The sequence below is a fragment of the Canis lupus genome, chromosome 1, assembly GCF_011100685.1.
Source record: "Canis lupus familiaris isolate Mischka breed German Shepherd chromosome 1, alternate assembly UU_Cfam_GSD_1.0, whole genome shotgun sequence".
NCBI lineage: Eukaryota > Metazoa > Chordata > Mammalia > Carnivora > Canidae > Canis > Canis lupus.
The window spans coordinates 101,116,148-101,141,692 of NC_049222.1; the positions used below are offsets into that span (position 1 = coordinate 101,116,148).

The 25,545-nt window shown below is 40.0% G+C and overlaps 1 protein-coding gene across 1 annotated transcript in view; it reads left to right on the forward strand.

The window, feature by feature from the left end:
* The first annotated feature begins 9,333 nt into the window (after nucleotides 1-9,333).
* LOC119871018 (zinc finger protein 211-like) overlaps nucleotides 9,334-25,545 on the forward strand; it is a 35,646-nt gene continuing 19,434 nt past the window's right edge. Inside the window, exons 1-4 of the mRNA XM_038525520.1 lie at nucleotides 9,334-9,530; nucleotides 10,110-10,148; nucleotides 10,770-10,896; nucleotides 18,127-19,585. Of these exons, the coding sequence (XP_038381448.1) occupies nucleotides 9,498-9,530; nucleotides 10,110-10,148; nucleotides 10,770-10,896; nucleotides 18,127-19,585 (1,658 nt within the window). The 5' untranslated portion in view covers nucleotides 9,334-9,497. The remainder of the gene's footprint in view (nucleotides 9,531-10,109; nucleotides 10,149-10,769; nucleotides 10,897-18,126; nucleotides 19,586-25,545) is intronic.

Genomic DNA, 25,545 nt, shown 5'->3' on the forward strand with positions numbered 1-25,545 from the left:
TGGTACAGTCACTGTGGAAAACAGTATGGAGGTTACTAAAAAATTTAAAATAGTATAACCCTACCATCCAGGAATCACACTGCTGGGAAAGTGAAAGAGTACACTTATGATGAAAAATAAATAAAATGATTTTTAAACTATCAGTAGCTAGGAAAGAGGCAAGAAAGGAATCTTCCCAAGAGACTTCAGAAGAAACATGTCCTAACTGACATCTTGACTTCAGATTTCTAGCCTCCAGAGCTGTGATAGAATAAATTGCTGTTGTTTTAAGCCATTTGTGGTTTGTGATAATTTGTTACATCAACGATAGGAAACTAACCTACAACCATCAACCAACTTGGTCTAATTGACATTTAGAGAATCTTTCTCCAACAATAGCAGAATATATTTTAAGGTCCACAAAAGGATGTTCATCAAACTAGACCATAGGCCATAAAATAAATGTCACTAAATGTAGATTGGTTAAATCCATGAAACTATACACTCTGACCATAAGGGAATTAAGCTAGTCTTTATAAAGGAATATTCTGGGGGGAAAAAAATCCCCACATGTTTGGAAGTTAAAGAAAACACTTAATGTTTGCATCAAAAAATAAATCACAAGAAAAAGTAGATAATATTTTGAACTGAGTAAAATGAAACCCAGTATATCAAGATTTACTATAGCTGAGATTAGAAGAAAAGGTATAGATCTAAATACTTATTTTAGAAATAAATAGGAGATGAATAGGGATGCCTGGGTGGCTCAGCGGTTTAGTGCCTGCCTTTGGCCCTGGGCGTGATCCTGGGGTCCTGGGATCAAGTCCCACATCGGGCTCCCTTCGTGGAGCCTGCTTTTCCCTCTGCCTGTGTCTTTGCCTCTCTCTCTGTGTGTGTCTCTCATGAATAAATAAATAAAATCTTTAAAAAAAAATGATGAGTAAATATTTTGAATACTCAAGGTAGGACACTAAATATAAAAATAATTAAAAACAAAGTAGACAAAAGGAAAAATATTAAAGAGAAGAAAATAAAATAGATCATAAAAATAGAGAAAATTAATGAACTCCAAAGCTATCATTTAACTAGATGAATATAGTTGATAGATCTGTATGTAGCTTGTTCAGAGACAGGACGATTTACCAATATAAGCAATGAAAGATGGTATAGCACTAGATATATTAAAGACATTAAAAAGATTATACATAATATTTTAAACAACTCTCCAACAACTCTGGAAACTAGGAACTGACCAAAAAAATTTCCTTGAAATGCTTCACCTACTCAGGTTCACTGAGGAAATGAATAATCTGAAATGCCCTCTATTATATATGTAGACATTGAATTGGTAGTTTTCAATTTTCCCACCATAATTTCTTGCCAAGATGGCTTTACTAGGGAGTTCTTCTAAACATTTAGGGAAGGAATAATTCCAAACCCAGTAAAATTATTTTTTTAAAAAGAGAGTGGAACTCTTTCCAACTAGTTTTATGATTTTAGCTTTAATTTGATACCAAACACAGGTAATGCCATTCATAGAAAACTGCAGACCAATACTCATATGAACACAGATGCAAAACATCCTTAATAAAATTTTAGGAAATAGAATACAATGATGATACATAGATAGAAATTACATTATAACTTGTGAGGTGATACACACACATACACATGTATATACATATATATAAAAATATATTTCCTGGGATCTCTGGGTGGCACAGCGGTTTGGCGCCTGCCTTTGGCCCAGGGCGCGATCCTGGAGACCCAGGATCGAATCCCACGTCGGGCTCCCAGTGCATGGAGCCTGCTTCTCCCTCTGCCTGTGTCTCTGCCTCTCTCTCTCTCTCTCTCTATGTGACTATCATAAATAAATAAAATTTAAAAAAATATTTTAAAAAATATATATTTCCTAAATAAATGGAAACTATCATAATATCAATATAGTGATCAAAATGAGAAAACTTAATGCTAATCCAACAGTATTATGTATTTCAAAGATTATATTAAAATATCAGTTATTTATCTTATTTTTTTTCAAGTCCAGAATGAAATCCACTGTCATTAATTTTATTTATTTCTCATCTCAATTTAGATAGACAAATAGATTTGTTCTAGAGATTTTTTAAAAACAGCAATATAGGGTAGCCCCAGTGGCTTAGCGGTTTAGCGCCGCCTTCAGCCCAGGGCATGATCCTGGACACCCAGGATCGAGTCCCACGTCAGGCACCCTGCATGGAGCCTGCTTCTCCCTCTGCCTGTTTCTCTCTCTCTCTTTCTCTCTAATAAATAAATAAAATCTTTTTTAAAAAGTTTAAAATAAAAATAAAAACAGCAATATATTCAGGCATTGTTTTGTTTTTGTTTTTAGATTTTATGTATTTATTTGACAGAGAAAGAGAGAGAGAGCACAAGCAGGAAGAGCAGCAGACATAGGGAGAAGAAGGCTTCCAACTGAGCAGTGAGCCTGATGCAGGACTTGATCCCAGGACTCTGTGATCATGACCTGAGCCAAAGGCAGATGCTTAACCAATTGTGCCACCCAGATGCCCTCGGGCATTGTTTAAATGATTGTTATTATTTTCTATGATTACTACTATAGTTACTTATTATTTACATTATTTACTATGATTAAATGTTTCCTAGAGTTGATGAAGAATTATATATTCAATTATGAAAGCAAAACAATTCTAATAAAAACAAAACAAAGTACACTGAAAGGCACACCCTTATCACATTGCACCCTAGTGAAGAAAAAAAGGAAGATTGTGGAATAGCCAAGACGGAAAGATAGATTACCCAGAAAACAATGTCTTTAAACTGAGAGTGAAATATTAAAAGAAATGATGGAAAATAGAGGAGAATCACATAATGTTTTGAAGATTAGAAAGAACAGTACCACCCACTCAGGGTTGCATATAATTTTAAATGACCCTACAAGAATGGGACCATCAGGGCAGCCCCTGTGGCTCAGCGGCTTAGCACTACCTTCGGCCTGGGGCGTGATCCTGAGGACCCGGGATCGAGTCCCACGATGGGCTGCATGGAGCCTGCTTCTCCCTCTGCCTGTGTCTCTGCCTCTCTCTCTCTCTCTCTCTGTGTCTCTCATGAATAAATAAATAAAATCTTTTTTTTTTTAATTTTTATTTATTTATGATAGTCACAGAGAGAGAGAGAGAGAGGCAGAGACACAGGCAGGGGGAGAAGCAGGCTCCATGCACCGGGAGCCCGACGTGGCATTCGATCCTGGGTCTCCAGGATCGCCCCCTGGGCCTAAGGCAGGCGCCAAACCGCTGTGCCACCCAGGGATCCCTAAATAAATAAAATCCTAAAAAAAAAAAGGACCATCATGAAAATACATGTAGATAAACACACAGTGTCTTACTACCAATGATGCTATCAAAATGGATTTCTAAAGTTGTACTTAAGAAAGAAAAGTTTTGCTGGACAAGAACAGGATATACATATGAATAAAACAAAAGCATTTGAAATAAAAGCATTCTGAAGCTTTGAAGAGTTTAAGAAAAGGGGTTTAAATAATTACTAATTTTAGATACTGACACAACAATGATGAAAGTTAAACTATACAAGGTAACCTCCAAGAAAAGTAGCAAAAGGGTTTTCTATACAGGTGGGGATTAAATTGATTTTAAACAAAAGGCAGAGAGAAAGCACAGAAAGAGGTATATAAATTTATGATTATGGAAAAATACAAAAGTTAGAAATTAATCCAATGCTTAAACATTTTAAAATTTAAGTAGATTGACTTTTTATTTTAAAAATCTCTTGTTAGACTTGTATGACCGCAAGTGGTGATCAGATAGGGTTTAATTGCTAAAGAAGCCTCAGAAGATTCAAAATGACTGATACCAAACTGCAGTTTATTGCAGGGAAAAGAATACAATATAGCAAAAACATTTAAGTAATATCCATTCCAAGCAAGGCCTGTCTCAGCAAAGTCTAGAGAAGCAAAGTCTAGAGTAGCTCTGGTAGTCTTCCCTCTATAAGTAGCTCTGCATGACTTTACTCTCAAATCAGGAACAACATGTAGACAGAACACCTGGGAAGCAGGGAACTCAAATGAAGTTTGAACCCTTCTGTTCCTATAGGCACATTCCCTCTGCATAATCAGCCTCAACAGCAGAGAACCTCAGGCACTCCCAGACCCCTAGTGAAAATCATCAATGTGATAAGCATCAATAAGTGCCATCAATAAACTTGTATAAAATGCCCCAATACTAACCTCTGAATAAAATCTTTTTTTTTTTTTTAAAGATTTATTTATTCAGAGAGAGCGCGAGAGAGGCAGAGACACAGGCAGAGGGAGAAGCAGGCATCATACAGAGAGCCTGATGTGGGACTTGATCCAGGGTCTCCAGGATCACACCCCGGGCTGCAGGCGGCACTAAACCGCTGCGCCACCAGGGCTGCCCTAAAATCTTTTTTAAAAATCTTGAAATAATTAAAAAAATAAAGAATGATTGTCCTGTCATAAAAATGCCAATGGTTACAATGGTAGACTGTTCTGCGAATTTTGTCTAGCTGGTCTAGAACCAGCCTGAGCTGTTTTGTTGAGAACAGTGAATAGCAGTGACTCATGGTCAAAGCATGCCACATACTGATAATTGGTATTGCTTTGTACTTACAAATTCAAGGTTAGATTCATTTATTCATGAGAGAGACAGAGGCAGAGACAGAGGCAGAGGGAGAAGCAGGTTCCATGCAGGGAGCCCTGGGACTCGATCCTGGAACCACGGGATCACACCCTGAGCCGAAGGCAGATGCTCAACCACTGTGCCACCCAGGTGTCCCAAGATATTTTATTTTTAAAGCAAGTCACAATACTAAGCTTTTGGCCCATTCTGCTAATGTACAAGCTACAAATGGTTGCTCAGCAGCTGAGGGGCACTCTTTACTAGCATGTTTGTAAAGTGAATAAAAATCCATATAAAACAAATACTCAATAGTTTCTATAGGAACACAGATAAGTGACCCTATCTCCTAGTCCTCCATATTGCATCCATGCCAACTTTACTTAGAAAACATTTCAAAACTACCAGTAATTAAGTTAAACAGTCCCCCCAAAAAATCCATAATTCAAGCTAAACTCAAAGTTAACAGCTACAGTACTGGCACCTACATGTTAATGCTAGCTGAAGCAGAGAGAACAGAGGGACACTTCATTCCTCTCTTCCAAGCACAGGACACAGAGTACTGACATCCTGCTCCTCCACCTCAGGTGAGAAGTCACTTGCTGCATCAGTTGCCATGTTGGCCCTGATATCACATAATGGAAGTTGACCTCTGGAACCCATTTAAAGTAGAAGCATCAGCAACAACGTAAGCACCCATTTTTCAAAGAGCATCTCATCGTCTACATACATCTCAGGCAAATCACAGCACTCAACAGTGCATGCAATCAAGGCTGTCACATGTCAGTCTCCATATGCTGGTTGAATAATACTTCTCATCTGGTTTGAGCATAGATATAGATCTATCCTAAACTTCAGTGTCTTCTGCTGACCTTCCATGATACCTTATTTTTTTAGACACCTAAAGTAAGACTCCTTTAGTTATTTCTGTTCACCTCACCCTCTTGGATAACTTTACTAATAAATGTTAAGAGCTGTCAGTGTTATGCACAAATCACAGGTGTTTTTCAGAGATAATCTCAAATCCCTTGCAGATAGTGTCAATGCAGTTACAGATGAAATTATAATTATTTCCGGACAACGAGGTGAGTTCATGGAATCTCAAACCTTTATCTTATTGTCCAGATGACCCCTTTCTACACCTGTGTGGATGTTGCCCCTGCAGTCGCTGTCCTGACATCAGACAGCAATTTGGTAAGTAGCTATTCTTTTCAAATAACTATTAAACTCTCAGAAGGAATAGAAGCCACCCCATCATCCCCTGTGTCCCGTAGGAAACAGTGTATAGATGAAACCATTCTGCCTGCTGAGGCTGGAACACCAACACACATAACCAGAGGCAGGCTGTTAGTGTTCTAAGGGATTTTGAGAAACGCTGTTGCCCTGTCCAGCTTTTCTGGGACTGCCAGACATTACCCCTCCATCTTTTCTGTGTCATGTGATCTCTACCTTGTTACTGACAAACCCACTGACCCTGAAAATATTTTCCTTAAGACTCTTCTCTGTAGATACATGAAGGGCAAAGAGATAACATTTGTCAGCTTCCACCCACTAATACTTGGTGGTGCTGGCATTTGCTTTCTTCATCTCTGGGAACTAGTGTGCCTAACTGGTCTGTAATAGAGCATCTCCAGAATTTCTACCCTCAGTAAACAGTAGGAGACTTCTAGCTCCTCTGTACAGAAATAAGTCTCTTTAAAGGAAAAGTGACTCAAAAACTGCACTTTTAAAAAGCGCTTGATATTCCTGTTCATTTAGTGATATATTAACCTATCTGTGCTCACAGGGCCTCTGCATCAAAGGGCACTCTGGCAGTTACCCCACCTGCCCACCCATAATTAATAAGGTGGTTTAGGGATCCCTGGGTGGCTCAGCAGTTTGGCACCTTAGGCCCAGGGCGTGATCCTGGAGTCCCGAGATCGAGTCCCACATTGGGCTCCCTGCATAGAGCCTGCTTCTCCCTCTGCCTGTGTCTCTACCTCTCTCTGTGTGTCTCTCATGAATAAATAAATAAAATCTTAAAAAAAAAATAAAGTGGTTTATTACTCCAGCATTCAAAACTCTAACCAGCTGGGTGCTTTTAATTAAGTTGTCCATAGAATACCTATGAGCAGAGAAGAGCTGAGCTTTATTCTCTCTGAATAACTGCAGTCCTTAGTGGACAGATGGGATCAGTAACCACAGTAGTTTTAGGATTCTCAGGCTCAGTTGAGGTCTAGGTAATACAAACTGTTCATTTTCACATAAAGTCAACTGATCTATTAATTCTCTAAATTCATTTCACAATTTAAAATAATTTGGCTCTTTCCCTTCTCTCTTAACTTAGTTTGCTTCATTGATTAATTCAATTTACTTTTACCCTAAATGTGCTTCCCTATATTTTTAAATATTTTATTTATTTATTTGAGAGAAAGAGAGAGAGAGAGAGAGAGAGAGAGAGAGAGAGAGAGAAGGGAGGGATCAGCAGAATCTGCCCTGAGCACAGAACCTGATACAGGGCTCAATCCTACAGCCCCAAGATCATGACCTGAGCCAAAATCAAGAGTGGGAGGCTCAACAAACTAAGTCACACAGATACCCCTCTTTTTATTTTAAGTGCTATTGTGTAAATTAGAGTATCTTCCTGGAAAGTTCTGTAGAAGCTGTGTGTGTGTGTGTGTGTGTGTGTGTGTGTGTGTGTGTGTGTGACACTGAAGTACACATTGCTCTCTGAAGCTATCTGCTGCTCCCCATATCTCCTCTATATCTATGAGGTGAGCACTCTTGTCAGCAGTGTGGGCTCTCTGAGAAGCATTTGGTTTACTTAGAAATATACGGTGCCTTCCCTCTTACTTGCCCTCCTGTCCTAGTTAATCATTTTCTCATTAGCTCTATAAAATACACTCACTGAAGTCCTCAGAATGCAAATCATTGCTTGGAGGATGTATTCTCTCATAACCTCTGATCCCACCAGAGGGTTTTATGTTTATCAAAATTCAGTTAGTTTTTTTCCCAAATTCTTAATTCCAATGTTACTTTAAAATTTTATCATTTGCTTAAGATAATGTTTACCAGTGGAATGCAATTGCAGGAAAAGTTTCTATTTAAGAGATTCCTTAAAAAATAGTGCTCACTTTGGCAGCACTTATACTTAAAATATAAACAAATAAATAAAAATAAAAGATTCCTCACTTTAAAAATTTTAGGCCCTAACAATAAAATTCAATATGAGTTAAAAGTGAGGGTTAAACTGTAAATGATTAGAATATAATATATAATCTTTGACATTTCATACTTAGATTTATGAAACATTTTGAAATTTTTAGTTCACTTACAGAACTCTAGTAATTAAATAATAATATTAATAATATTATAATATTATAATAATAGTAATTGTATTTAATTCACTTTTGTTTTTTATAAACACAAAGGATGATAAAATATTTATGGGGAGATCCATAGTAAAAATTTGACCATATAAGAAATTAGAGAAAATTATGTGCCTTAATGGTGAAATATCAAATATCACTTAACCTGAGTTTTCATAAACATATATGAGATGAGCATTTAATATGTGTTTATGGTTGTTTTCCTCCTAAAATGCTTTTTCATAAAATTTGCCAGAATTTTTGTCTGTTATCAAATTAATAGGGATACTGAAAATTGTCAGGACACCTTCCTCTATATAATTTATGTATTAAATATTTTAATTGGGCTGCATTAAAAATATTCAGTATCATTTTTTAAAAAGGTTTTACCTATTAGTTGAGAGAGAGCATGCGCTGCACAGGAGAGCACAAGCAGGGGTCAGGGAGAGGCTGAGGCAGAGGGAGAAGCTTGTTCTCTGCTGAGCAGGGAGGCGAGGGTGGGCTCTATCCCAGGACCCTGGGAACATGACCTCAGCCAAAGGCCGATGCTTAACCGACTGAGCCACCCAGGTGCCCCTCAAATGATATATTTGTGACCGAAAGCTTCAGAATGCAATTTTATTGACAAACACCAAAAACGGTCAAGTACTTTTCTTTGTCCCTGAGCCAACCAACTGAAGCTCACAAAAGTGACTTTAATACTTCAGCCTGCATTCGTTTAAAGGGCAGTAAGATAATGTTTATTCGCTTCCAGCTATCAGTGGCTATCCATTAGAGTTGGCTTCATAGAGTCTGAAATGCGGAAACACCTCAGTAATCAGGAGCACCAAAGACGTTGAGGGCGCTTAAGACTTCCCAGAAGTTGGCCCACCCCTTTAAGAAGGAGCGAAGTCGGGCAGTCCCGGGTGGCTCTGAGGTTTAGCGCTGCCTTCAGCCCAGGGCCTGATCCTGGAGACTCAGGATCCAGTCCCATGTCAGGCTCCCTGCATGGAGCCTGCTTCTCCCTCCACCTGTGTCTCTGTCCCTCTGTTTCTCATGAGTAAATAAAAAAAAAAAACTTTAAAACAAAAAAAAAGGAGCGAAGTCCTTCCCCCACCCTAGAAGTATAGGAGGGTCATTTCCCGTAGGCCTCGCTTTTGCTGTGCGACCATTGCTCTGGGAGTTTTTGGTGTTGGGCGCTCCTCTTTCAGACCTGCCCTGCCATTGGAACTACATTACCCAGAAGGCTTTGCGTTGAGCGGCAGCGGTAATACTCCAATGAAAATCCAGAAAGGGGACGTTTCCGTCAGGACAACGTCTTGAGGCGGGGCTTCCGTCGTTTCCGTGGCGGTCATTTTAGCGGTTCCAGGGTCTTTGGGCTCCGTCCGACGATCCGGAATACGGGTTGGGACTCAGGCGACGGACAGGGAAGGCTTAGGGTCGGGAACATTCGCTGCCTGCGAGGCCGGCCTGGAGACTTCGGTGCCCGGGACGGCCGGGTCGCTCAGCTGTCATCATTTCATTCCGTCCCCCGAGTCCGATGGCGGCGCCCGCGCCCAGGGACCCGGCGCAGGTAAACGCTAGTTCCCCGGGTCCTCGCCGCCATCCCCCCACCCAAACCCTCAAGGCCCGACCGCGGGGCGCCTGCTCGCGTGCCTGCGGCCCCGGCCCGGTATCCGGGACAGAGAGGCGCCGGTGGGCTGGGGCCTCGTGTGTTAGCGCGGGCGTGCTGGTGTGCGGGAGTGGGCTGCAGGGGAGGGGCAGGGGCTGCGGAGTGGGGGCCTGAGGCGGGAAGACTCTTCGGTCGGGGAACAGGGAACGTGAGGCGGGGTCACGCCGGAACTGGCGGGCGGAGGTGCGGTACCTCTGTTCCGAGGGTCCTGGGACCAGTGGTCTCCGTTAAGGTTTGAGATAGCTTTCAGAGTACGCTCAGTAGAACCGATTGTAGGGGTGATGGGGACATGGAGCGGGGGTGGGGATGGGTAGGCAGTGAGTCGTTTTCCAAGGACACAGCTAGTTGAGAGCCAGCACAGAGGTTGGCCAATCTGCCCGAGGTTACCTGGCTCTGGTGCCCCGCAGGGACACAGGGAAGGCCTGAGCCCCTGGAAAGTCGCCATGGCCACACCCCTTGAAGACCTGCCTCTTCCCACAGGTTTCCATGGTTGCAGAAGTGTTTTTGGAACCTACACAGGTAAGTGGAGGTGTTCCAGTCCCTCGCTGGTCCTGTCCCACATTTTGTCCAGATTTGTGGTATCATGAAATTCTTCATCTGACATTCTTCCCAGCGCTTGATTTTGGGGCCTCTGAAGAATCCTAGCTTAGGGTCAAGTCTAGGCCTGAGTTTTTTATGGAGGGGTTCCCATTTGGGGCCATCAAAGGAAAGAGATGTGAAAGCTTATTACAAAAACAGGTGTCGGTATGTGGAACTGTTCAGAGATGAGGCTAAGTCCATTCAGGTAACTGCAGGCCTCCTTTCTTTCTGGTGAGAACAAACTGGCAGTGGGCCAGAGTCGAGCTTGGAATAACTGCCTGTGAGGTTAGGCATCTATCTGGAGGCAAAGGAAGGTCTGGATCAGAGGGAGGTGATCTTACCTGGATCATAAAACACTCCATCTGGTTAAAGAGTGGGAAACAGAGTGAACACAGCAGTTAATGAGAATATAAGGAAAGAGCAGACATCAGTGACACTAGAGTCTGGTATGTCTTCTGATTTGGGGGTCTTGGGAGGAAGAGGGACATGGGGTAGATGTGTAGGGATATGGGTCTTCAGGAGTGAGGCCATTCCTGGTTTCATCTGTCTCTATCTTGGCAGGGAAGTGTGACTTTTGAGGATGTGGCCCTCTATTTCTCCTGGGAGGAATGGGATCTCTTAGATGAGGATCAGAGATGCCTGTACCATGATGTGATGCTGGAGAACTTTGTACTCACATCCTCCCTAGGTAAGGCCCTCACACCCGCCCCTGTGCCTTGGGCAAGTTTCTTCCTTTTTCTTTTCCACAGGGACAGTTCTGTCTCCCATCTGAACAATAGATACTGCTGCTTTCCCCAATCCCTGGGTAGGTGCTATGGTTTCTAGGGCTGGACTGAGTGAATGCCTATTTCTTTTTATTGCCACACCACCTGCTGCTTCAAACCCTCACAGGGAAGGATTCAGGATCAGTAGTCTTAATGTCAGCCTAATGAATCTTCCCTATTGAATGGTCTTGGCCTCCTTGTGGAAAATCATTTGACCATATATGCAAAGGTTTATTTCTGGGGATCCCTGGGTGGCGCAGCGGTTTAGCGCCTGCCTTTGGCCCAGGGTGCAATCCTGGAGACCCGGGATCGAATCCCACGTCGGGCTCCCGGTGCATGGAGCCTGCTTCTCCCTCTGCCTATGTCTCTGCCTTTCTCTCTCTCTCTCTGTGTGACTATCATAAATAAATAAAAATAAAAAAAAAAAACAGTTTATTTCTGAAGGGTTTATTCTATTGCATTGGTCTATATTTGTCTTTATGACAGTATCACAGTGTTTTGACTATGATAGCTTTGGAGTAAAATTTTAAATCAAGAAATGTGACTCCTCCAACTTTATTTAGTCTTTTTCAATATTGTACTGGCTGTTTGGTGTCCTTGAGATTCCATGTGAATTTTTCTATTACTACAAAAAAAAAATTGGAATTTTGGTAAGAATTGCATTGGATCTGTAGATGGTTTGGGGTAGTGTTGACATTTTAACAGTATTAAATCTTTCAGATCTCGAATCTAGAAGTCTTTCCACTTACTAATGTCTTCTTTAATTCCTTTTAGCAATGTTTTATAGTTTTTTTGTGTTCATATTTTTTACTTTTTTTGTTAATTTCTAAGTATTTTATTCTTTAATACTATTATAAGTGGAATTGCTTTCTACATTTCCTATTTAGATTGTTCATTATTGGTGTATAGAAATACAGTTGGGTTTTTTATGTTATATTTGTATCCTGTTATTTTGTTGTTTTATTTTATTTTATTTTATTTTATTTTTTTAGATTTTATTTATTTATTCATGAGAGAGAGAGAGAGGCAGAGACACAGGCAAAGGGAGAAGCAGGCTCCATGCAGGGAACCCTATGTGGGACTCCATCCCGGATCCCGGGATCACACCTTGAGCCGAAGGCAGAGATGTTCAACCACTGAGCCACTCAGGCGTCCCAAATTCATTTATTTTAAAAGTTTTTTAATTCTTTAGGCTTAGTTTTTTGTGTATAATATATTCATAAGGATAGGTAATTTTACTTCTTTCGTTTAGGGTGCCTTTCTTCCTCCTTTTTTTTTTTTTTCCTTCTGTCTAGAGCTTCCAATACCATTTTGAAGAGTAGTAGTGAATGTTGGCATCCTTCCTAACCTTGGGAAAAAGCTTTCAGTCTATCACAGTTGAGTATATTAGCCATGTTGTAATCTTTTGCTTTTACTATGTTTAGGTAGTTTCCTTCTGTTCTTCATTTGTTGACTATTTTCATCATGAAAGGGTGTTAAATTTTGATAGATATTTTTTTTGCATTAGCTGAAATGATTATATATTTTTTTCCTCATTCTCTGAATGTAATGCATTACATTGATTAATTTTTGTATGCTGAAGCATCCTTTCTTCTAGAAATAAATCCCAGTGGGTCATGATGTATAATCCTTTACTATGCTGCTGAATTCAGTTTGGTAGTATTTTGTTGATTTTTTACGTCGATGAATCATCAAGTATATTGGGCTGTAGTTTGCTTGTAGTGGCTTTGTCTGTTTTTTATTAAAAAATGGTGTTAGTTCTTCATTAAGTGGTTGGCAGAACTCAGGAGTGAAACCGTCAAGTCCAGGGCTTTTCTTTGTAAGGAGGTTTTTGATTAGTGATTTAGTCTCCTTTTGGTATTCTCTTATAATCTCTTTTATTTCTATAGAATTGTAGTCATGTTCCCAGTATAATTTTTCATTTTACTATTTTGAGTCTTCTTTTTTTTTTTTTTTAAGCCAATCTAGGTAAAAGTTTGTCACTTTTAGATTTCATCTTTTATTTATTTGAGAGAGAGAGCACAAGTGAGGTTGGGGGAAGAGCAGAGGGAGAGGGACAAGCAGACTCACTTCTGAGCAGGGAGCCAAATATGGGGCTCGATCCCAGGACCCTGAGATCATGACCTGAGCAGAAGGCAGACATTTAGTGGACTGAGTCACCAAGGTGCCCCTTATCAATTTTTTTTTAGAGATTTTATCCTTTTAAGTAAGCTCTAAACTCAACATGGTGCTTAAACTCACAACCCCAAGATCAAGAGTCATGCATGTACCACTGACTGAGCCAGCCAGGCACCCCGAAAGTTTGTCCAAATTTTGATAGCTTTTTGAAAGAACCAGCTTTCAGTTTTGTTGATTTTTCTTTATTGTTTTTTCCTGTCTCTGTTTATCTCAATTCTAATCTTTATTATTTCCTTTTTTTTTTTTTTTTTCCTGCTGGTTTGAGTTACTTGGCTCTTTTTTGTAGTTCTTTCAGTTGTAAAGTTAAGTTGTTGATTCAAGATCTTTCTTCTTGGGACACCTGGGTGGCTCAGTGGTTGAATGCCTTTGGCTCAGGGCGTGATCCCAGGGTCCTGGGATTGAATCCCACATCAAGCTCCCTGTAGGGAGTCTGCTTCTCCCTCTATGTCTGCCTCTGTCTCTGCCTCTCTTTGTCTCTCACGAATAAATAAATTAAATCTTAAAAAAAAATTCTTTTTAATGTGTTTATGGCAATAAATTTCCCCCTTTAGTGTTGTTTTTCCTTCTTCACATAATTTTTGCTGATACTGGCTTTTCATTTGTCTCTAAAATACTAAAGTATTTTCTAATCTTTCTTGTGAGTCTTCTTTGACTCATTGGTTGTTTAAAAATGATCTGATTAATTTTCATAGATTTGTGACTTTTCCAGTTTTCCTTCTGTTTTTGATTTCTAACTTAATCTATTTTGGTTGGAAAGATACTTTGCCTGACTTCTGTCTTTTTAAATCCAATAACATTTCGTTTGTGGCTGAGCATATGGTTTCTCCTGGAAAATGTCCCCTGTGCAATTGAAACAAATATATATTCTGTTGCTGTTGGACGGAGTATTATGTATATTCTGCTAGGTCTGGTTGGTTTATTGTGTTGTTCAGGTCTTCTATTTGCTTATATTCTATAAGCAAATTATTGTTCTATATTATTGAGAATGGGGCATTGATGTCTCCAACTATTATTTTAGAACTGTCTGTTTCTCCCCTCAATTTCATCAATTTTTGCTTCATAGGTTTTGATGGTCTATAATTTAACAGAGATCTTTATTTGGTTATAGTTGCATAAGTGTTTATAACTGTTATCTTTTCTTATATATTGAAACTTTTATTAATATATAATATTTTCCTTTTCTCATAACCTTTTTTAACATAAAGTTTATTGTCTTATACTAATATAGCCACCCTACTCTTTGGATTACCATTTGCATGGAATGTATTTTTCCAAGCATTCACTTTCAATTTACTTGTGTCTTTGGGTCTAAAGTGAGTGTCTTGTGGACCACACATAGCTGGATCATGTTCTGTTATCCATTCTACCAATTTTGTCTTTGGTTTAGAGAGTTTGGTCTATTTACATTTATAGTAACTACTGATGAGGTACTTGTATCATTTTGCTCTTCGTTTTCTATTTGCCTTGTAGTGTTTTTTTTTTTTTTTTTTTTTGTCTCTCATTTTCTGCATTACTGTCTTGTGTTCATTTAACTTTTTTGTAGTGAAATGTTTTGATTTGTTGGGGTTTTCTTGTATACTTTCTAGAGCACTTTATTTTGGGGTTTTTGGTTTTTTGTGTTTCTTGAGGGCTTTTTTTGTTTTTGTTTTTAGTTAACCATGTGGTTCATTTAACATATAAAATTATAACACATAATTTGAATTTATACCGGCTTAGCTTCAATCATATTTTTTTAAACTCTGCTCCTGTACAGCGCTGTCCCCACCCCTTTTAGTTATTGATGTCAGGAAATTACATCTTGTGTGTGTTGCGTGTCCAAAAATTTAGACCTGTAATTGTTATTTATGCATTAATTTCTTTTTTTTTTTTTAATTTTTATTTATTTATTATAGGCACACAGTGAGAGAGAGAGAGGCAGAGACACAGGCAGAGGGAGAAGCAGGCTCCATGCACCGGGAGCCCGACGTGGGATTCGATCCCGGATCTCCAGGATCGCGCCCTGGGCCAAAGGCAGGCGCTAAACTGCTGCGCCACCCAGGGATCCCATATGCATTAATTTCTTAAACATAGAAAACAAAAAGTGGAGTTATAAAAGCCAAGTTACTAGCTTTTATAATTGTATATTTAACAGAGATCTCTATTTGGTCAAATGGCTTTTTTTTTTTTTTTGAAGATTTTATTTATTCATTCATGAGAGATACAGAGAGAGGCAGAGGCACAGGCAGAGGAGAAGCAGGCTCCATGCAGGAAGCCCGACGCGGGACTCAATCCCAGGACTCCAGGATCATGCCCTGGGCCGAAGGCAGGCGCTAAACCGCCGAGCCACCCAGGCATCCCTGGCCAAATGGCTTTGAGTTACTATCTAGTGTCCCAAAGGACCCCCATTAGCATTTCTTGTGGGACACATTTAGTAGCAAAGAACTCACTTGGCTTTTATTTATCTGCAGGGTTTTAAGTTTCTCTCTCATTTTTGAAGGACAGTTTTGCCTGTTATATAAGGTTTCTTTTTTTTTTTCTTTTTTCTTTTTTTTTTAAGATTCTTTTCTTCCTTCAGTACTTGGATATATACCCCACTGCCTCTGGCCTCTGTGGATTCTGATGAGAAGTCTGATAATCTTTGGAGATCCTTTGTATATGATGAGTCATTTCTGTCTTGCTGCTTTCAAGATTCTCTCTTTGCCTTTTGCTTTTGAAATGTAGAGTATAACGTGCCAACTGTGAGTCTCAGTTTTTATCCTGGTTCGAGTTCACTGAGCTTCTTAGATGTTAATGTTTGTATCTTCTGTCAAGTTGGTAAGTTTTCAGGTATTATTTCTTCAAATAAGCTCTCTGTCTTTTTGTTTCTCTCTTCTAGACAAACACATTGCATATATTGGTTTATGATGGTATCCCACACGTTCTTATATTTTGCTCACTCTTATGTTTTGCTCACTCTGGTCAATGCTTTTTCTTTCTTTCCTCAGATTTGATATCTTCAAGTTTACTGGTTTCTTCTGCCTACTCAGAGCTGCTTTTGTACCCTCTAGTGACCTCTTTCATTCAGTTATTATACTTTTCAGCTCCAAAATTTCTTTTTGATTATTTTTTTTCCTTTTTCCATTGATATTTCTATTTTGGTCATGCAACATTTTCTTGACTTTGTCCACTTTAGCTCTGAGCATCTTTTAGACAGATGTTTTAAAGTCCTTTTTGAGGACTTGTTTGTTTTTTCTTTAGAATGGGTTAAACTTTCCTGTTCTTTGTATGTCCTGTGTTTTGTTGTTGTTGTTGCTGAAACTTCGACTTTTGGAGATGGTTATTTGTTTGTTTAATGGTTGTAGGATTCTCTACTGGACATGAGTCTGAGGTGTAAACTTAAAGTCTTCTCTGTTTTTTTCTGAGACTGTGCCTTTCCCTGAAGGGGAAAATCATGTATGATGATTTTTTTATATTCCCCCATATATGTGATTTTGAATATCCTAGTCCTTGAATTTCTGCTTCCCACAGGGGAATAAGAGAAACATGAAGGGAGGGTGGTGAGAGGGGATAGATGTCTGCCCTTTAAATCCCCTGTAAAATTGCCTGTGTCAGCGAAGGAGATGTTTTGCAACAATGGCTGCCCACCGGTCACATCTCCACCAGCAGAAGCAGTAATCAGAGCACAGATCTGTGTTACTTGAAGGACAGGGTCCTTATTTCCCACCCTGGCTCCAGCAAGCTACTCTAGGAAAATGTGCATGACTACCTGCTCTGAGTTATACAAGTTGGGAGATGGATAACTTATACAATGCTGAGAGCTGAAATTGACAAAAATGAAAGCAATTTAGCATGTTGCAAGCCTTCACTAGACTCTAGAGTTGCAAAATAGTTACATCAGACTGATTCTGTCAGTGCATTTGTGGTCCAGGTGAGGAGACAGGCTCCTGGTGCTTACTGTCCCACCATCTTCATTCTAGCTGGGCCTTGAGGTACTTTTTATAGTATCTTTTCTGATTTGTTGTGTGCTGAGTTGTTCCAGGCCAATATTAACCACTGACCTGTCCTGTCTAACCCTTAGAATTTGGATCTTCCAGATCCCATGCTGTTGCTCAGCTGGGGTTAGGGGAAGAGTCCCCTGTGCTTCACAGCATGGATATAATTCCAGTCTCCACAAGATGGGCCCAGAGAGGGCCTGACCCAGGTGAATGTCAGCTGGAAGAGAATGTGATGTCAGAGCTTTGTTCAAATCATACCAGAACCTGTCATATTTGACTTGTGTCTCGGTGCCATTGCTGGTGGCCACAGCTGACTTCTACCTTCCTTTCTCTCTTCTTGACACTTTGCTGACTTATCATTTTTATGCTTTTTCCAGCCCCAGGCTAATCCCCACCTCTCTGAACCTTTTTTCTCATTCCTCACACTCTTATCTCAATAGTGATTTTCAACACTGTTGTGTTCTAAGTGTACACATATCTTTCAATAATTTTTTTTTTTTTTAAGAGAGGGATGGAGGGGAAATAGAGAATCTTAAGCAGTTTCCATGCCCAGTGTGGAGCCTGATGTGGAGCTTGGTCTCAGATTGAGATCACAACCTGAGCCAAAATCAAGAGTCAGATGCTTAACCAACTGAGCCACCCAGGCACCCCATCTTTTTTTTAATTCTTAAAACCGGTTGCTTTGTTCCAGTCAGATTTTCCTACGTGTAGACATAGACATCTACATAGCACCACATGTCACCAGCAGATGTAATCGTGCAAAAAGGCATTAACAGTAGATGATGTGTTCACCCCAGCCCAACCCTTTCCTTGTATCCTGTGCCTAGTGAGGCCTTCCCAATTCTGTGACCTTGAGGACCCAGTAGTACAAATCAGCTGCTTCCAAAACCTAACCCCAACTTCCTTTTCCTGGAAACAGTTCCTTATACTGGTTCTTTAATTTGTCTGATGTACATTTGTAATGGATTTTGCCCCTTCCCAATAAAGTTGACATGTATTTCATCATCACTTCTTTGCTTTCAGGTTGTTGGCATGGAGTGGAAGATGAGGAGGTACCTTCCAAAGAGAGCATTTCTGTAGGAGTGTCACAGATTGGGACTCTTAGGTCAGGTTCATTTCCACAGAAGGCTCAGCCCTTTGAACTGCGTGGCTCGATCTTGGGAAACATTTTGCATTTGGCTGAACACCAGGGCACATATCTTGGGGAAAAACCATATGCATGTTGGAAACAATTCTTTGTAGCTGCCAACCTTCAACAATACCAGGGTCAGCACACTAGAGAGATACCCGTTAGAAGTCATGTGGACAGAGGTTCATTTATAAAGAACTGTACAGTCCATGTGTCAGGGAAGCCCTTTCCCAGTGAGGAGACAGGGAAGGACTTCTTAGCCAGCATGGGATTTCTCCAACAGGTCACTCCTACTGGGGAGAAGCCAAACAATGAGTGTGAGGCTGTCTTTCACAGTGGAAAAAGTCATCACAACTGTGGAGAATGCAAGAAAGCCTTCAGCTGCACAGACATACTTGCTCAGGACCAGAGAGTCATCACTAGAGAAGGACTTTATGAATGTGGCAAATGTGGGAAAGCCTGTACCCGAAGATGTAACCTCATTCAGCACCAGAAAGTCCACACTCGAGAAAGGCCTTATGAATGTAGTGAATGTGGGAAATTCTTTACCTATTATTCCAGTTTCATTATTCATCGGAGAGTTCACACAGGAGAAAGGCCGTACGAGTGCAATGAATGTGGGAAATCTTTTAGCCAAAGCTACAGCCTCAATAGCCATAGGAAAGTTCACACTGGAGAGAAGCCTTATGAATGCAGGGAATGTGGAAAATCTTTCAGCCAAAGGTCCAACCTCATTCAACATCAGAGAGTTCACACTGGAGAAAGGCCTTATGAGTGCAGTGAATGTGGGAAGTCTTTTAGCCAAAACTTCAGTCTCATTTACCACAGGAGAGTTCACACTGGAGAAAGGCCTCATCAGTGCAGTGAATGTGGGAAATCCTTTAGCCGAAGCTCCAGCCTCATTCACCACAGGAGACTTCACACTGGAGAAAGACCTTATGAGTGCAGTAAATGTGGGAAATCCTTTAAGCAGAGCTCTAGTTTCAGTTCGCATCGGAAAGTCCACACAGGAGAAAGGCCTTATGAGTGTGGGGAATGTGGAAAATCCTTTAGCCATAGCTCCAACCTCAAGAACCACTGGAGAGTTCACACTGGAGAAAGGCCTATTGAGTGCAGTGAATGTGGAAAGTCCTTTAGCTGTAAATCTAACCTTGTTAAACACCTGAGAGTTCACACTGGAGAAAGGCCTTATGAGTGTGGGGAATGTGGAAAATCCTTTAGCCAAAGCTCCAGCCTTATTCAACACCGGAGAGTTCACACTGGAAAGAGGCCTATTGAGTGCAGACAATGTGGGAAATCCTTTAGCTCCAAATCTGACCTCATTCAACACCAGAGACTTCATACTAGAGAAAGGCCTTAGATGTACAGAGATGTGCAGTTTCCTTTAAGATAATTACACTGGAGGAGAGAAGTTGTGAGGAAGCCATCTACCTAAATTTAAGCCCATACTACTGAAAATCCACAGTGAGGAGATCTCCCTTTAGTTGAAGAATGTGTGAATCTGTAAGGAGTTGTGTTAAGCTTCCTAACCTGTCCAGGGCTCTTGCCAGATTTATGTCAGTCTTGGCTTTTGTGGAAGTGTTTTGTCACATCTGCCACTCAGCAGGTTCACAGTGTGCATCAGATACGTTATATACCCCTGCAATGTGCTCAGGGAAGCTGACCTCTTTGCCTCCCCTTTTGCTGGAGGAAATCATGTTAGTCTTAGCCCTTATAGGGTCTTCATTCTCTTCTCTTGTAGAAGTTAGGGCATGGCTCAGTGGACCCAATCTGAGTTCTGCTGGTAACTTGCCAAGAAGGACCACATTTTCTAGGATGTGCTAGTTATGTGTGATACTCCTCTTGGATTTTCCTATCTTCCAAGTCACCAACCTGGGAACTCCCTGCCTAATATTGCATTGGACTTTGCAATAATAAAGAGATTATTTAAGCCACCTTTGATCTTGGAGTTCTATTCACTGTGTGAGGTGAATTGGAAACAGCTGGGCTTTTCAGCATTAAAGAGCAAACAGCTTTATTGGGGTTCCCAGTGTTTTTGTGCCTCAGAGATGACCATCTGATGAAAGAAAATAGCTCTTTCCAGCTTTGGCTTAATTTACATTGTTGCCTGAGGTCTCCTAGGAAAGACAGCAGGGCCTTATCCTAATTTGTGGACTGGCTATCAGGATTTTTTTGTGTGTGTGGGCTCAGAACACCGTGAAAAGTCAGGAAGTTGTGACAACCTTCAGTGCTTCTGAAAACTACATGAATTTTCTTTTTCACAGTGGATGTCACATAATGGTCAGTAGTGTTCAGGGGAATCTCTAGATCCTATGAATGAGCCATGTCCCCTAATTCCCAGAATTCACTAGGCTAGTGTCATGGTGAGAATTCAAGGCCCCGGAGAAACCATAATTGGTACAGTAACACTGCAGCGGAGAAGACTCCAGCAAAGTAGATGGCACGTGCCTCTTCTAACATTGCATCAACAAATGATCCAATGACTGTGACTGCAGGATCAGTGTGCACAGAAATTCTCAGGATCTCCATGTATGTGCATCTTTTGTGGCTGAAATCTTTGTCAAAGAAAATAAACTATCGGTTTTGTGGATTCCCATAGCCTTTCTGGTATGTTCACCTAAAGGCCATTTCTACACAGATAGGAAAACAAGCAGAGAAAGGAGATCCCTTAGTTCCTCAATGTGGCTCTGTGACCTAGCCAGCATTCCCGTTGACTTTGAAATAGATTTAATTGCTCATATTTGCTACCAAGGCAAGGCTGCTCCTCCTCCAAGGTTATTAGGAAAGAGAGTCAATATGGGGCTACCAAACCTGATTTTATGAAAAGAGAGAGAGATACAGGGTTTTGTGGTTTTTTGGGGGGGTTTTTTGGAACTATCTTACAGAACTTTATTCAGGTGTAGTTGTCATGCAAAATAGTGCACCTATTTGAGGTGTACAGTTAAGTTTTGCCATACATATAAACCCACAAAACTTGATCATAATCATGATTGTGAACATGTCTGTCACCCCTAATTTGCCTCATGTAATTTTATAATGTCTTTTCTCTCTACAGGCAACCTTTGACTTACCTTCATTTATAATAAATTTGTATTTTCTAGAATTTTATATGATCTGAGTCATAAAATGTTCATTTTTTTTTCCTGGTTTCATGATTTGTAATTATTTTGAGATTCTTCAGTGATGCTTACATAATTATTTTGCTCTATTGCTGCATAGTATCTTTAACATGGATATACCATTTGTTTATCCACTCATCTGTTAGAGGCCTTTAGGTACCTCGTCTTGGCATTGCAAATAAAGCTGCTAGAACATTTGTGTATAATTTAATATATATATATGTATTTTTCTCTTTTCTTGTGTTATAACTCAAAGTAAAATGCCTGAGTCATAGGATAGGTGAATGTTTGAATGTTTAACTTATTAAGAAACTACCAAACTGATCTAAAATGATTTTTTTGCTTTTGCATACCCACCAGGAGTGCATGAGTGTTCCAGTTTTCACACTCTTGCCAGCACATGGTATCAGTCTTTTCATTCAGTCTTTTGAATTTACCCTTTTAACAAGCAAGAAGCAATTTTAACTGCATTTCCCTAAGGATTTATGATGTTGAAAAATTTTTTCTTCTGTTCATTTGTCATCTGTGTATCTTCTTGATAAAATGTCTGTTCATATCTACTGCCTGTTTTCTTTTTTATGAATTGTGGCTGTTTTCTTTTTTATTAACAAAGAGACCATTTATTTTTGTTTCTCTGGTGTTTTTTATTATGTACAATGTAATGATTATATACACCACACACTTTTAAGTTTAATCTGAATTATTTACATGTTTTCTATTGTGTTCTTAAGTCTGGACTTTCAGTAATATATGTAAATCCTGGTTTGTAGTGTCTTTTTTTTTTTTTTTTTTTTTTTTTTTTTTGTAGCGTCTTTCAAGTTCTCTGGTGTAAGTACTCCCACTATGGCCAATTTCAAACTGTCAGTGTGATGTCACTGAGCACAGTTGGGAAAAATTCCCAGAGGCACACCATTCTATTTTCCACACTTCTGATCCAGTAACTGCTAGTAACCTGTAGAACATAGATGATCATAAAGCATACTAAAATCATGAAGAAGTGACAAGTTTTAAAGATTTGTTTAATAGAGCTGTAGTTGGCAACTATAAACTGCACATAGTTAAGATACACATTTTAGTGTTTTGAGACATCCTTAAGACCCTTGAAACCAAAATTTCATTGAAAACGTAAAGATCTATGATACTGACAATAATTAGGTTAAATACTTCAGTTCAAGAAACAAAAACAAAGCAGGCAAGCTATTTGAAATACAGGAAATTCTTGGGAAAAAGTAAAACTTTGGTGTTTTTTTTTTTTTTTCACAAAGGATCAGCAATTACCAATTGAGATGCAATTTGCCAACATTTTATTTTGGGATCAAAGCCTGTTTTCATTATGAACCCTCTGGAAATTTAGATCTTCATTTTTGTTTACAGGAAAACTGAATAATCCAGCATAATTCTCAGCTTGGGGTTCCATAAAAGGATTGGGAAATCTCGATTTGAAAACATTCCAAAGGAACATTTAGAGTTTAAAGTGCTATTATCCTCTCAACATTCTTGATATTATCACCCATATTTAACTGAGGAGCAAGGCTTCGCTTCTAATTTCTAAATTTTTCCAGTGCAGATAAATTGTTTATTGAAATCTCTCATATTTCAGTTGCCCATGTTTGGTATGTTTTTTTTTTTTTAATTTTTATTTATTTATGATAGTCACACAGAGAGAGAGAGAGGCAGAGACATAGGCAGAGGGAGAAGCAGGCTCCATGACCGGGAGCCCGACGTGGGATTCGATCCCGGGTCTCCAGGATCACGCCCTGGGCCAAAGGCAGGCGCTAAACCGCTACGACACTCAGGGATCCCGGTATGTTTTTTTAATAACAATATAAGCAGCACTCATGTTTGGAGAAGATAATAGCTGTCTATTGTCTCCCTGCCTCAGATCCAGGGCTAGGTCTCAGAGAACACATCTCACTAGCTGTAATCACAGCTGTCCCTGGGCATCTGGCAGGGGCTAAATGTGTTTGTGTAAATTTATCATGTATTTATTTTTTAATTTATCATGTATTTAAATGAGAACTTTAAAGTAAATTCAAAAATGAAATGAAGCAGTAGGCAAAACCACAATTGAATCTTTTTTTTTTCTTTTTTTTTTCTTTTTCTTTTTTTTCACAATTGAATCTAATAAGAGAAAAGAAACAAAAAGGGCCAGGAATCATTTTGAAGACATACCAAGAATATAACATACAAATTAGGTAAGGTTCATTAACTTATAGGAAGTAGCCATTTTGTTTACATCTGAGAAACCACAATAGATATTTAAGAATCCTCAGAGAAATGTCATCTCATGGTAAGTTACTGCTACCTTGGTCCCATCCATTAAAGTTCCTATACTCACATAATTGAAACAAATGAAGCCATTCAGTCATCTGCTGGCAAATATTTTGTTCTATATGTTCCATTCAGTGCCTAGTTCAACAACCTTTCAATCACATTCACTCTCAATGATGAATCCAACAGTTTATCAGTTTACTCAGTTTTCCATGGGATACCTTTGAAGTTCAGCCATCACATACAGCCTCTACTGGCAAAACCCTAATTAGTTTTAGCTGTCCTGAGGTACCCATATATAGCAGTACATTGATGACATCCTCCTGTGAGGGAACTTACTAGGCATACAAGACAAACAATCACTGTTGCACTTACAGAGAGTAGATGGTCTGTTGCCCCCATCCCCATAAAGTTCAGGGTTATGCCACTTCAGTGAGTCTTAAGTTCATCTAGTATGCCTAAGGGCCACTCTATTCCTGATGTTGCTAAAAGGCAACATCTAGTCAGGAGTTGAATGCTCCAATCAGTCTCAAGCAGGCCAACCTACTGAGTCTGGCTTCTGAAGGCAAAGTATTCTCCATTTACAAATACTACTAGTTTATTTGTGCACTCACCCACAAATCAGCCCGCTTTGGGGACCTTTACAACAAAAGGCCCTGGATTCAAGTCAGATGGCCATACAGCAGCTCACCTTTTACTTGCCTCCTGGCAACCATGTGGTGGAAGTTCTGGTGCTCACCTCCTATGTTTGTTAGAATCTGTCCTACTCATGCTGGCAGTAAGTTACCTGTAGGCTTTTCTGATAGAGAAAGCTGCCTTTTTTTTACTCCACATTACATGCCCTTTGAGCAACCACTGTTGGCTGCTTACTGAGCCCTTTTGGAGATGGAGGCTTTCAGAGGACCTGAACCTGTGGCACTCTGCCCTCAGTTACCAATTATTTTCTGGGTTATGAAGGCTACACCCCACAAGCTCAGCATGAACATCAAGGTTTTGATAAGGGATGGAGCCAAACCTAGACCCACTGGTGTATCCCACCTGATGGAAGAGGTGGTCTTACCTGTCCTCAGTCTCTAGCCAGATGCCACAGTGATGAAGGAGGGCACCCTTCTGGGTATGATCATCTCACTATCAAATGCTCCTTTGGCTCTCTGCCAGAGTTATTTGGCACCCTGCTAAATGCTGATTTGCTTAGCCTACACCACAAGCTTAGCCAAATATTCCTGGCTATAAAAAATACTTAATTTCTAATGCCTATAATAATCTTACTCAATAAATAGAGATTATGTGTCCAAGACTCACACACAGCAGTGTGAATAGCAGAGAGGTCAAAGAGAACTAAAACTGGACATATCTAATAAGATATTCCACTAAGGAATGCAGGTTCCCTCCAACCACATAGACCTGAAATGGGAACATCACCCAGTCCACACTAAGCCCATGTGGTTAGTGGGCCCTTAGTGCCTCAGGTTAAAGCACTCATACAAAACAAATACTATTGCCCAGCCTTCTGGCTTCTCATAGCTTGACTATACCTACTTTGAGTAGGTAATAGCATGGGCCTGGAACCCTGCAGGCCATAAGCAGACCCCATCTGGCAATGCAGCAGCCATCTGGTTATATTTTGGCACACTGACACCTATGGCCTCTTAAACACCACTGCTCTACCAACCACTAGTTAGCACCATGATTTTGTTCCCATCTCAATGGCAAAATGTTGTACAGTTGGACATGCCATAAGTTTCTCTTTCAGCTGACCAAACATGCTGAAGCCTATTCAGATGATCTTAAAGAAACGTTGGCCATAGCACTACCCACACCCTATTGATCTCTTTGGATGGATACATTTCCATATCTAAACCTTGATTGTTCTAGTGGCCTTTCCTTTTAAAACCAACTCAAACTAGTCAGGATGGTCACTAT